The sequence below is a fragment of the Lemur catta genome, chromosome 3 (genome assembly GCF_020740605.2).
Source record: "Lemur catta isolate mLemCat1 chromosome 3, mLemCat1.pri, whole genome shotgun sequence".
NCBI lineage: Eukaryota > Metazoa > Chordata > Mammalia > Primates > Lemuridae > Lemur > Lemur catta.
The window spans coordinates 121,674,251-121,688,370 of NC_059130.1; the positions used below are offsets into that span (position 1 = coordinate 121,674,251).

General features: G+C 44.3%; 1 protein-coding gene across 3 annotated transcripts in view; it reads right to left on the bottom strand.

Annotated features, from left to right (window-relative positions):
- PER3 (period circadian regulator 3) overlaps positions 1 to 11,141 on the bottom strand; it is a 54,900-nt gene extending 43,759 nt beyond the window's left edge. For all 3 annotated transcript variants that reach the window (XR_006733950.1, XM_045546238.1, XM_045546237.1), the window contains exons 1-6: positions 10,530 to 11,141; positions 9,941 to 10,086; positions 8,984 to 9,099; positions 7,557 to 7,758; positions 3,975 to 4,026; positions 573 to 718 (exon numbers count right to left, since the gene is read on the bottom strand). Coding sequence is in view for 2 of the 3 variants with exons in the window: in XM_045546238.1 (XP_045402194.1) it covers positions 573 to 718; positions 3,975 to 4,026; positions 7,557 to 7,758; positions 8,984 to 9,099; positions 9,941 to 10,086; positions 10,530 to 10,678 (811 nt within the window). In the remaining variant the exon portion in view is untranslated. The remainder of the gene's footprint in view (positions 1 to 572; positions 719 to 3,974; positions 4,027 to 7,556; positions 7,759 to 8,983; positions 9,100 to 9,940; positions 10,087 to 10,529) is intronic.
- Positions 11,142 to 14,120: the final 2,979 nt, after the last annotated feature.

Sequence of the window (14,120 nt, forward strand, 5' to 3'; positions counted from 1 at the left end):
CTGAACCCATTTTCCCCATAAGCCCTGTGGTTTTTATTGTGCGATTTTTGCATAGGACGGTAATCTGTAGGAAACCACGTCACCTCACATCAGAACTGACGGTAATTTCAAGTAATACATGGAAGCTCCCTGCGTATTGATATATGAGCTTAGAAATGTAGTCCTGCTCATAGGACACATAAAATATACTTTTTACTCAGATAATTTTAAAATACTTCAAAAACATAAACTCATTCTTGTGGCCTGTGAAACAACTTCAGTGCTCTTATTTCACAGAAGGCTACACAGCGGGTCACCAACAGAGAAAGGACTAGAAGACTGTGTACTTGTCAACAAGACCTATGCTGAGACCATCAGGCCATGCTGTCCGTGAAGGAGATGATGGCACAAGAAGTCAAGGTCAGCAAACAGAGGCTTCAGAAAAAACCAGCTGAAAGTGCCGAAAGAGTTTAGGGGCTGAGCTGGAGACTCAGGCAGTCTTCTGTGTTCACGACTGCAGGAAACAGGCTTTCCCACGTTCCCTCCTGGCTGCTGACGTTGCTACGTGTCTGAAAGCAGACTGCCTGGCTTACCTTCGTAACCAGAGTGAATCTTTTCAGCCAGCGTGAGACAGCAAGGTTCCGGCTCTGGGTGGGCAGAGCTATGTACGTGAATCAAGTAGGGAATAATCCGGAATGGGGAGTAATATTTCTCTTGCTGTCTTCCGCCTGCCCCTCCACTGAAGAGATTAAAGACGATTAGTGCTGGTCCTGATGCATTCTATTAGCCCACTGCGAAATAAGCCTGGGAGAAATGTTTTTTTGGTAATTTCCGAGAGAAACATATCCAAATCTAAAATGTTTAAACCTGTTTGTTTTCAAAAAAAGGAAAATGTTAGCTTAAATTTCCAATACCCAAGGCAATTATACTCATTCATTATTCAACTAATAAGAGGTTTTCTAAAGAACCAGCTTAGATTCTGTGAGTATAAAAACAAATCTAGTCATTCCATGACTTCCCACCTCCATAACCCGAACACCCAGTCTGATTTTCCAATTCTGCTGTGAAGGGGGACAGGCCCAACTGTCTCATCTCACATGTCTAGATCAAGTGCTACAAAACAGAGAACTGGATCCCCTATGATCACATTGCCCACATGCGGCCAAGCACTCTGTCCGTGCTGGTGCCTGGCTGAGGAGGAAAGAAGAGGTGCGGACTGAAATCCAGCTCAGCAAGCCCTGGCCCTGGCACAGGATGGTGGGTTTCCAACCCTCATGAAGGGTCTCTTGGGAGGGGCGGTTCTGACTGATGCCTACAAAGACTTCCACCCTATGTGTCACTTCAGCTACCCAGGGGACATTTCTACCTGGAGACACCACTATCCCCTGGAAGTTAAAATGTCCTGAATTCATACTTTCCCACTTCTACCAATCATGCCTCTACTCTCCCACCAGCATTTAAAATCATGACCACTAATGCCAAGTGGGTCTTCAGTGCTGCCCAGAGATTCTTCTTCCCTTTTCTCTTCTCTTGTCAAACTCCAGTATCTCCTTCTACTTTTCCACCCTCAACTGCTGACTGCGCTTCCTATCTCACTGAGACAAGAGAATCATCTGGAAGTGAGCCTTCTCTCAGTACTGCCTACAAGCATCTGTACTTATCTTTTGGCTCCCTCTACCTCTATGAATGAATTTTCCAGGCTCATCCAGTCCATGGCTTCTAAATGCCACTGATATGATGACCGAAGTATCCGTCTCTAGCCTGGATGTCTCCCCTGAACTCCGGACTCTATACAGAGACTCAACTTAGATTTCTAATAGGTATCTCAAAGTTAATGCGTCTAAAACTAAGCACCACATTCTTCCCCTCCTCTCTAGGAAGGAGCATTTCCTACAGTTTCCTCCACCTCTATAAATGATAACTCCAGCCAAAGCCCTGGTGCCACCCTTGACTTCTCTTTTTATTTCACACCCCAAATCGAATCCATTAATAAATTCTGATAACTCTCTCTAAAAAAAAATCCAAACTATCCAGATATTTCTACCCCCACCACTGCCACCCGGGCCTGGGCCCTCCACCCTCACCTGCTCACCGTACAGCCTCCAGCTGCTCTCTGCTTCCCCTCCTGCCCGCCACAACACCTTCAACACAGCAGCCAACACAATCCTTTTATAACAGAAACTGTTTCCTTTCTGAAAAATGAACATTGCTTACCTCCCTCCACTGAAAATTCCTAGAAGCAATGGCAACACTGCAGCAATAACCATCCCTGCTATCCAGACTCAGTCTCCAAATAGTAATGCCATTTCCCACCACAAGGAACCAGGGATCCTTAGAGAAATGACTGACTCCAAGTCTGGGGTAAGAAACGTCTAAACTGAGCCTGGGATGTCCCATGCCTGAAACAAAGGAAGCTATCAAAGACCACGGAACAGTCTCAAAAGGGCACAGGAGCCGACCTAAAGGGATTCCTACTGGCCACAGGTGGGACAATTTGAGCATCACAAAGATTAATGAGAACTTTATGTTTTAGAATTACATTCTGAAATACTGACGGAGAAAATGATGTGAGATCTGAGATTTGCTTCAAAATAATTTGGGCAGGCGGAGTTGAGGAATTGGTGGTGGCTCAGATGACACCAGACTGGCCACGGGTTAAAGATATTAAAGCTGGATGATAAGAACATGTTGGTTCATTACAGTATTTTCTATACTTTTAAAAGTTTTGAAAATAAATAAGCAATTAACTTGAATAAAACATTTCATTCAGAAGTCAAAGCTCCCTGTGATTTGGTCCCTGCTTCCTCATCTTCTCCCATCCGCTCCTTCCTCTGCTCCGGCTCCTCCCACAGGCCAGGCACACTCCACCCCAGGACCTTTGCACTTGCTGTTCCCTCTGGCTGGAACACACTTTCTCAGATCCTTCCTAGCCCTCAGATCCTAGTGTGGCTCACTCCGTCACCTCCAGCTGTCTGGCTCCAATTAGGCTTCTTCAGAGGAGAGTTCACTGATCACCCTAAATACAAGACCAAGCTCTCCACTGCCCAGAAGTCTCTTCCTCTGCTTTATTGTCTATGCAGAATTTATTGCCAGCTGACTAATATATATTTGGGTATTTGTTTATTACTAGTCTCCTCCAGAATTTCAAGTACGTCAGACAAGAACTTTGTTTTGAATCTAGCACTGTAACAGTGCCTGCCTCAGAGAAAGCACTCTAAAACATTTACTGACATAAGAACACACACAGCACTTACTACAGGTATTGTTCTTAGATCTTCATAACTCATCTGGGAATGACCCAGTCAGTACTTCCTTGGGTTATCTCTCCCCAAGTATCCAGATACTGTTAGCTCAAGTCCCCCAATTCCATGGAGTATCAGAACAATCCATTACAAGAATGTTTCTCTTCTCTAAGTATCTAGAGCATTTCGTAACTTCAATACTAATATTGGCAATCATAATGTCATTCAAAAATACATTTTTATTATGAAAATAACATTAACATTATAGTAAATTTAGAAGAGAAAAAAAAAATCACTTATAAATCCTACCGGAAATCAACTACTGTTAAAATTTTGGTCTATTTTCTTCTAGTTCACAGTCTCTGGATCTTTTAAACCCTTCTAATAAATAGAAATATCTTGCTTTCCTTAAAGCTATTAAAAATTTCAAAAATTAATTTTAAATGTGACTGAAAAACAAAAAGAGCCCTAAACAATGGTCATTTTAAAGTATATTTCACATCTAGTGATTCTCATATGCCAGGGTTAAGAATTATCTTTCTGGTCTTTTTTTTTTTATTGCATTATTATTTAGTTTTCTTCTGAGTGAGTTTCTTCTCCTCAATCGAAATATAAACTCCTTGTGGCAAGAGCCAAGTCTTAGTTTTTGCACCTGCAACAGAACCTAGCTGAATACAAAAGAAAAAGCACTAAATAAAACCAGAGCACGATCCCCATTTCTGGCCTGCATCAGTGAGTGCAGGGCGTACTCACCGGATCCTGCAGAAGAAGGATTTCACAGGAGCATAGTCGTACTGTGACGGTGCTGGAAACAAAGGCAGACGTCAGTCGCTCTCACCGTGGCACTTCCTCAACAAAACAGCATTATGCTATTACTGAACAATGCCCCAGCTTTTTTTAAGAGAGAGGTCCTCGTAATCAAAATAGTACTCTCTTCCCTCATTGTGAGATCCAGACACATGCCAGTATTTTCCGAGGGCTTTGGATTGGAATAACCACCCTGAGGTAAAACAGTGAGACGGGTCTTTCCCCTACCACCTCCTGCAGAGCTTCTCCCTATTTCTGTAACTGCCCGTCCGTATTCATGGTCTCCAATGTCAATATAACGATCCTCTGGCACAAATGTTTTGGTGGTAATAGTCTATTTCACTGTAATAGTCTGGATATTTCTCAAAAATTGGGAATTTAGACTATTTTCACCTTTTAGCTATGTAAGTTTGTTCATTTATTTATTTTTTGAGACAGAGTCTGGTTCTGCTACTCTGGCTAGAGTGCCGTGGCCTCAGCATAGCTCACTGCAACCTCAAACTCCTGGGCTCAAGTGATCCTCTTGCCTCAGCCTCCAGAGTATGGGACTACAGCACCACCACCACTACCACCACTACTGCACACCACCACGCCAGGATGATTTTTTTTTATTTTTAGTAGAGATAGGGTCTCACTCTTGCTCAGGTTGGTCTCAAACTCCTGGCCTTAAGCTATCCTCGTGCCTCTGCCTCCCAAAGTTCTAGGATTACCATGTAAGCTACTGTGCCCAGGCAATATATAAGTTTAATTTTTTTCTCTTTAAATTCTTTCCTTGGATAAATTTCAAAAAGTGGGCCAAGTGTGGTGTGTCACACCTGTAATCCTAGCACTCTGGGAGGCCTGGTGTTTGAGACTAGCCTGAGTGACGCAGCAAGACCCTGTCTCTACAAAAAAATAAAAAACCAAAAATTAGCCAGCCTGTAGTCCCAACTACTTGGGAGACTGAGGCAGGAGGATTGCTTGAGCCCAGGAGTTTGAGGCTGCAGTGAGCTTTGATGATCCCACTGCACTCAAGACTGGGCAACAGGGCAAGATCCTGTCTCAAAAAAAAAAAAAAAAACTGCAAAAAGTTGTGCTCCTAAGTTAAATGATATGATTGTTTCTTGACTCTCAGCACGTACTGGTAAACTAATCTCCAGAAGATTGTGCCAATTTACAGTGTCATTAACCTTTTCTCATAACCCTCATGTCAATGGCTTGCATTTTATTGATTTTTGCATTATTTTTTGATTTTGGATCAATTTTATTGATTTATGAGGTAGTAATTCAGAAATGTTTAAATCTGCCTATCTTAGGGGCAAATGAGGGGGCCGAACCTTCTCCCACGTGTTTGCTGACTGTATGTGCTTCCTCTGCTTAGAGCTCCATGAATAGCATTTGGGCATTTGTTCACTGGAATGAAAAGTCCTCAGTTATAGGAAACATGAAAAGCTGTGAGATATTTAAAAATAATACACTGGCGGTAGCCTAAACAATGAGAGTCTTAAAGAACCACAATATTGAGTAAGTCCAGGTCTTTGTACATCTAAGGAAAGGATCATAGAAAAATCAGAAAATGCATCTACTGTAAATATGCTTACACCATTTATATATCACACCAGGCACCCAAACACCAACTGCACCCACTAGAAGTCCTGTCCTACCGGAAGCCAGAGCACGTGATCTAAGATCTAGACCTGAGCCCATGATGCATTTCAACAACTAGGCTGTAAACATGTAAATTCTTCTTGTTTCTGGAAATGTGCTCTTAAGAAGGTCAGATCCTTCTGAGAGGTTTGTATGGCACCGTTAAGTAGAAATATGTTCTAATGCAGGACCAAACGCTGAGGACAGCTGAGTACACAGCTTTCTAGGTCTTCTTAACGTTTTATGAGCTTAAAGGAGGGGACGGAAGGAGGGAACACGGACGCAGCCTAGAAAGGGGGTGGAGCTAGCCAACTGCTCTCAATTAGTTTGAATCCTTGAGCATTTATAAAGCAAAAGTATAATATGAAGATTCCACTACATACACATCATATCTTTATGGCATAAATTTTGAGGTCCAAATGAACAATTTCAGGGCATATTAAATTTTACACGGAAGGGAAGTATCATAGCAATCAGCAGAGACAAAAAGGCTGAAAAGACTCGGGCGATGTTGAGGGAAAGAGACCTAGGGAAATGTGAAAGACGTGGCAAACGGCATTCTGTGTCCTGTTCACAGCTGTACCCCAGCATCTGGAGTAGCTCTTGGCTCATGGTGATTGCTGAGTAAATGTTAATGGAACGAACAGATGATTAATGAAAGCAAAGGAAAAAAATGGACAATTAAAGGTTGAAACATGTACTTACGGAAGAGAACGACAAATGAAATATTTCTGAAAGACGGGAAAAGGAGATGAGGGAGCTAGAAGCAAGCAAGGACAACAGGCATGTTTTCTGGAGCTTAAGTAAAAGCATTCAAAAAGGATAGAAAAACAAGCATGCAAGACTATTCTTCATCAGACCAAGTACTGGACTGAAAAGTCAAAAAAGGTATATATAGAGTTACTACTGAAGTGTACACTTAAAAATGATTAAGATGGTAAATTTTATGTGTTTTACTTTGCCACAACAAAAAAAATCATAAAATTTTTAAGAATTAGAGAAAAGGGCTTGAAATCAAAAAGGTGGCTGATACATACAAAGTTCTTTAGGGGACACTTCACAAAGAGTATGAAATAATAAAACGTGACTTTAAAAAGAAATAATAAAGATCACACAATGGTTGAGCACAGTGGCTCACGCCTGTAATCCTATCACTCTGGGAGGCCAAGGCGGGAGGATTGCTTAAGCTCAGGAGTTCAAGATCAGCCTGAGCAAGAGTGAGACCCCGTCTCTACTAAAAAGAGAAAAAATTAGCCGGGTGTGGCGGTGCACACCTGTAGTCCCAGCTACTAGGGAGGCTGAGGCAAGAGGATTTCTTGAGCCCAGGAGTTTGAGGTTGCAATGAGCTGTGATGATGCTACTGCACTCTACCCAGGGTGACAGAGTGAGACTCTGTCTCAAAAAAAAAAAAAAAAATTAAGATCACACACAAATGAAAGTCATAAAGAAAACTGTGAATAGATATCCCTGGTTCAAGAAAACAAGCATTCCAGAAGAAAAACAAAGTAATGAGATTCATAAACTTTTAGGGGCAAGAAAAACTGGAAAAGGGAGCTAACCATCAGAACTTTATCTCTAAGTAAAATCCATTATACAAAGAAATCATCAAGTCAATGTGGGAAGGAAAACATTTAATTCTATTAACTTAAAGGAAACAGAGCCTTCATAGCAATTAAACTGCTATACAGCATTAACTGCTAACCAAATCATTTTATGATGTACTATCTATGAAACTAACTTGACTAAAGGAAAACAAATGTATTCTGACTTCTTAAAAAAAGAAATGAGAAAAACTATATAGTTTGCATGGTCTAAATAATACGTTAATTTCTGTACTATCTCTGAAAGAACGAAACTGATCCTGAGGAAGCAGCATAAAGATCTGAACACTGGTCCTGTTACCTCTTTGGGTCCAGCTGTTCCAAAAGGGGAGCTGAGCTCGGGCAGTGTGCATGTAGAACACCCGCACGTCTTGAGGGGCAAGCAGGTCAACAAAGTGAGAGGACTCCAGCCAATCTTTCTTATAATTCAGGATCAAAGTAGCCTGTTCAGAAATGTGCACTAACCTTCCAGACAGAAATGAAAACACTGCCACAAAGGTATCCTATGGAAACATTTAAAATAAATGCAAACATTGAGATACTTACTATCAATATTTCCTGAAAGGTAAATTTCTTCTAGATTTCTACCACGATCAATAGCTTAACACACACATGCACATCCTACCAAGGCAATAGAATTCCTCCAACATGCTTCTTAAATATTATCAAACCTGCATTTTACCCTCTGAAGGTTTGATTTCTATGTCAAATATATACCAGCTCGTTCTATGCAGACTAAACATACATGAAGTACATAAATTTCTGATTCCTTTTGGTTTGCAAACTGTGCCTCACACCGATAGGGACTGCCTTCTCTTCACCAACACAGATTCTATCTATGCTTTAAGACCAAGCTCAAGATTCACCTACCTCCTTTACGAAGCTGTCCTTGACAAACCTCATTACATAAGAATCACTGCTCTAATTTCTTCCATTAGACATAAGTATAACTTATTTAGTGTAATCAGCATTGTTTGTGTTTGTCAGCAATGAATGGCATATTTTCCACTTTAGCTTTATCTTAAAGATCTTAAAGGACAAATGTTCTCTTAAACTTAAAAAAAAAAAAATCTCTGTAGCACTTACTATAGTACTATGCACACACCAATCTGTTAAATAAGCACTATTATAATACTACGGATAGCTCATGTTCCGATATTATAAAATCTTTATGTTGAGTTCTAAACATAAGTAATCTCCACCACATCAACAAAACATGAGGCTTAATTATTCTGTCAACAAGAAGAGATTCAAAAAAGATATACTAAAAGTCTCTTCCAAAATTTTACAAAAAATGACAGCATCTCAACTCACCTGTTCTATAAAATCCAGTTGTTACAACTTGAAGTAGTAGATATTGGAACTAAGAATGATATAAATAGAAATTAACAATTCGGAGATTAGAATAAAATGCAGAAATTACTCTGCGGTGTTATTTTTTTCTCTCAGTTCAAGAGAACTCAGGAATGCTAAGGAGCGAGAAACACCTCATAACCAAAGTTAAGTGAACACACACAGCACACACAATGCGCTGCTTTCCGTCTTTAGGCGTTTTCTCTGGCAAGGGCAGGTGAAACTACACAGTGCCTCTTTACTAAAGTTTCTCTGTTCTTGACCTCAAATTGTGATTTTTAAAATTTTTAGTTATTATTTTTAAAAACCTACATCTAGAGAAGGTCCTTAGGAAAAATCACCCAGGTTGATATGGCAAAATTCATGAACTCTTACTGTGTTTTTGGAAGTGTGTTCTGAAGCAATAGTGGCCAGCTCCTCAAGACTGTACATGGTCACATCTGCCTGAGGTGCTCCGTTTTGACTGAGAATCTGGAAAAACTCACTGTTTGCTAAGAAACACAGGGAAACAAACAGGTATTCCAGTGACAACAATATCTTTAGGAAATAATTTTATCACTCTCAAGCTGGATTTTTTAGGAGGAGAATACCTCAGTGTGTCTACCTAAAAACCAGATCATTTTCTGCATTTACCTAAAATACTAACAGTTGTGCAAACTTAAGATTCTGAATTGTATGAATTCTGCATGTTCTACATCACAAGGACCAACATATATTTAAGGTACTAAAACAAATTACTGAAACAAAAAATTGCAAATACACACATACAATTTTTTTGGCAGAAGCATTACTCCAGCATTCAGGAGCTACATATCATATACGAAGCATAGAGGTTTGTGCTAAAGAGGATATGACTTTATGAAATCCTTTGAAAAGAAAACTCAAAGAGAAAAAATGTTTAAAACTGTTCATTTTTAATTTGGTAAATTCCTGATGTATCACATGACTACATTTTAAAAGTATGTGTATGACGGAGAAAGGTAACTGTATTTTGTCAAATGTATTTATGTATTTTTTCCCCTAACATCCACAGAAAACAATGTTCCTTTAAAAAGCTAGCCTTCAAAATGTGCTTACGCCAAATTCTATTCTCTTGCAGCAAATCAGCAAAATATTGCATAGTTATTAAGCTGTTCCACAAATAAGGTTTTCCTGGTCTTTCAAATGTGAAAAATTAAGACACTAATGGAATCAGCGTAGATCTACTCATCTTACATAAAGCACCATGAAAAACTACAAGTATTTCTGTGACTAAAACCCCACTGACCATTCCTCTGTCGCATGTGACTACCACTGCACTTGTAGGATGGGATTTTTCTCCAGCTCATTTACCTTGCACACTGTGTACACAGCGAAGGGCATAGTTGAGGGCATCTAGAGTGCTTGGCTTACTGTGTCTCTCTGATGGGAAATATTTCTTCATTTCTTGGACAACCATTATAAGTTCTTCAGAAACTCTATTTCGATCTTGCTGTTCACTGGAACGTAAACAATTCTAAAATCACAACAGCAATGACAATCACAGCCAACATTGATGGTATGTAAACTGCACCTGCGTGCCAGGCAACTTTCTAAGCGCTCTATGTGCATCCATGCATTTAGTTCGCAAGTTATACCTCTTTTCTTACAAGTAGGGAACCCAAGGCAAAGAAATTGGCACATTTCCCACTTTCTTTCTCTTCTTCCCACTGGAACCCCAACTCAGCTAACTTTAACCACTTTTCATCTCGTTCTGGTACTCTTTGGTGATTTTCTTCAGTGTCCCAGATCATCTCATCCTAAGTTGCCCAAGTTTCCCCCTACACTTTTCCCTGGCCCTGAAAGCAAAAGAATAAGAAGACTTAAAGCCTCCTTTTCCTTCTCCTGCCCCAGTGAAGGACAACAAACACCCTGGGTTGTGGAAATGAAGCCGGAGTGTCACCTGTTGCTGCTCTCCACGTATTTCCTCTGCAGCTGGAACTTGGGGCTCCACATCTCAGATTCTCCACCCAGAGCCTCTTCATGGGCCACCAGTCGCCTGGGGTCAGGAGACTTCCCGCCGAGCATCTCCAAATCTTCACAGGGGTCCATGTTCCGCTGGGCAGCCCTCAGTCCGTGGCTGGCTTCTCCCTCACTTTGCAATCAGCGACAGACCCGGATTTCTCATTTCGGTCCATGCCATCGCGTAAGAGAACGGGCAGTCAACACAAGCCAGCAATTACTGGCCCACGTTCACCTTAGAGGGGCTCTTCTCCCCAGCATTTCCATAAAGCCTCCTGAGATTTCTCCGTTCCTGGGAGTCCAGCCTGGGGAGAGGAGACAAAGGGACAAGAAACAAATGAAACGGCCAACTCGACGCCCGAAACCGGGCTGGCTGCGGCTCCCCGGCGCGCGGCCCTGGGCCGGGTCCTCACGCGGGACACAACTTTGCCCCCGCCGGCTCAGGAAAGTCGGCGTGCGCCGGCAAACCCGGCCCGGGCACGGGGGCAGCTCGGGAGAGCAACGTTCCGGCGGATTCCGGGCGGAGGGCAGGACTCGAGGCGCCCCGGGCCACGCGCGGGTCCCCAAGCCTCCCGCCCTCGCCCCGCACCCACCGGCCCCCGCCACCCGCGGCCCCGCGCGCAGCCGCCCGCCCCGCCGGGCCGCGCCGCGCGCAGTCCCGAGGCCCGCCGCGTGCCCCCACGCGCCGCGTGCCCCCGCCCCGCCCCGGGCCGCGCGATTGGCCACCCGGCGGGCTCGGCGGGCCCCCATTGGCCCCGGGGCGGGGCCCACGCCGGGGCGCCCCGGGTTACATAACCCAAGGCGACGGGGCGGCGGCGAGGGCCCCCGGAGCGCGTTACATAACGCGCGGGTCGGGCCGAGGACGGCGCCGGGCCAATCCCGGCAGGCGGAGTGAGGGCAGGGGGCGGAGCGGCCCTGAGGAGGCGCCGGGCTGGGCCGCGCGAGTCGAGTGCCCGGTCTCGTGCGCGGCGCCGGGGACGGGGCCGCTGGAGCCAGAGCCGCAGAGACAGGGCGCCGGAGCTGCCAGTCACGAGGGGGCGGGACCTTGGAGGCGGGGCGGGTGCGGCTCCACGTGAGAGGCGAGGCGAGGCGAGGCGAGGCGAGGCGGGGCGGGGCGAGGCGAGGCGGGGCGGGGCGAGGCGGGGCGAGGCGGGGCGAGGCGGGGCGAGGCGGGGCGGGGCGGGGCGGGGCGGGGCGGGGCGGGGGCGCGCGGGGGGACGAGGGGCCCGGGGCAGCTGCTGGCTCTGGCTGCCGGGAGGAGACCGGGGAAGAGCCCTGGGCGGGAGCGGGCAGGCGGAACAAGGCGCTGGCCCTCGAAGTGCTCTGGGCGTGTACTTGGGCTCTGTCGTTTTCGTCTTTCCTAACCTCGCGCTCTCTCCAAGGAATGGGCTTGAGGAACCGGGCTGTATGAAATCCAACTCGATTTTCAGACAGCGGTATTTAAACACTTCTCTATTCCTAAAATTACAGATTCATTTGGCAACGGGAGGAAGATAAGTGTATGTAAAAGATACTCCGTTTCGGAAAAGGAAAAACCACCAGTCTGAAAGCTCATTTGAGATTGTGTCTCACCTCATAGGAAATGAAAGATACAGTGCAGAGCTCCGCCCCTCTGTGCTGCCCCGTACGTCAAAAATATTCGGTATTTGTTGAGTAAATGAAAAAGGAACCGTATGTAACGGAACCGCGGAAAAGTGAAAGTGGGCGATTGTTTATATTCTGTCCTGGATAAACCACCTTATCCATAGTCCAGATTGCATCTCTTGCCTCCAAAGCTGTTTTGTCAAATTGTACTCATTCAGCGAATATTTGAGTGCATATCTCAGCAGGGATGATAGTAATACCTGGGGATAGAATGGTGGATAAAAGTCCCTGCCACCTAGGGAGTCTAAATTTTATTAAAGACATACAAACGACCCCACATAAAGTAAGTTCAGAAAGCCTAATGTGCGGTGTAGAATATGAAACAAGCTAATGAAATGAAGTGTGACTGGGACAGAGGTGTCTAGGGTGAAGGAGGCAAAAGCGGCATTAGCCAGGTGACCAGGGAAGGCCCTTGAGAAGGCAAAGTTAAACCGAGTGATGAGGGGCCTGCCACAGGGGTGGGGAAGTGTATCCAACAGAGTAGAACAGCACTTGCAGTGGCCCTGAAGAGAAGAAAGTTTGTTGTTGAGAAAAGGAAACAAACAGTTCTGGTCTGTTTCTCCCTGTGCTTCCTTGCCTGTTTTAATTCATACCTGCACACTGCTCTTTAAGCAGCATACCCTGATGTTGTGTCTTGTACACAAGTCTCTGAGAGGACAACAGCTGTCCTTTGGCAGTACACTCTGCCTGGAGATAGAGAGGGTGGGAGAGTGGGCTGAGATGAAGTCAAAGTTAGGAAGGGCAGTATCACCATGGAGCTTGAAATTAGGGAAAGGGGTTTTGGATTTTTCTGTTATAAACATAGATGTCTACTTCCTCCCATATTGTTTCCTAGGGGGTCACAGTGTAAGAGTGGAAGTGTATTTATGGGGAAAAAAGATAATACAGAATCAAAACGAGAGCCATGTATTTAGAGATGTTCCTCACCCATCCAAACTTAACCTGTCCCATGTAGGCAGCTATCTAGTCTACCATGTGCAGGGCCAGCTCTGCACATCACTTTCAAAAGACTATACATTTAAGAAAGTCAAAAGCCAAATCCTGAACATTTTGGTGATCATGTGAAAGCCAGTTTCCTGTTCATCTCCTATATGGTAAAGCACTTTTCACAAAGGGAGTGTTTTGCCTCTATTCACTTGGGTATGGGGAAGTGCTGGGTACTAGAAAATGGAATACCTGGGGAGGGGACTAGAGAGAAAGGAGAAGAGAAAGTGTAGTTTGGGGGCTTATAAGGGAGAGGAAGGGGAAGCAGCAAGGAATGACATTTTTAGGACTTGGACCAGGCACAACTATTCCTCTACAAGAAACACAGGGGCCAGAATCATGTTTATAAACACTTTATTCAGGTCATTATAGTGGGCAAGTTCCCAGCTAAATGCACAGATATAAGCGAGGTATTCCTGGGTTAATGCAGGAGCCAGTGGGTTACATGGGACTGAGCATTGAGGCCAAGGAGAGAGCACCAAGGTTTCAGAGTCAGACTTGGCCAGAGACCCTGTGCTGAGGGTGGGCTAATGTCCCGACACTGACAGCTGCTTTCTCCTCACAGCTGGGCATACTGCAAGGCATGTCTTCAACATTACATCATTTCAGTGATGTCAGGGGAACAGATACCAGAGAAATAGAACCTGTGTCCTGGTGCATCTAAGCTGTTGTTGCTTTGTAATAGCATGTGAACAAGAATTTTAGAATTTTCTACTAACTGGGCCACAGAGCAGTAAAATCTGTGTTTCTCCCTCAGTGCCTCCTTGCCTGTTTTCATTCATACCTGAGCTCCCATCTTTAAGCCACATGCCCTGATGCTGAAAGTCTCATGCAGACAAACTCTCAGATGACCACACCTATTCCAAAGCAGCATCCTGTGCAGACAGTTTATGACAATGAAGAA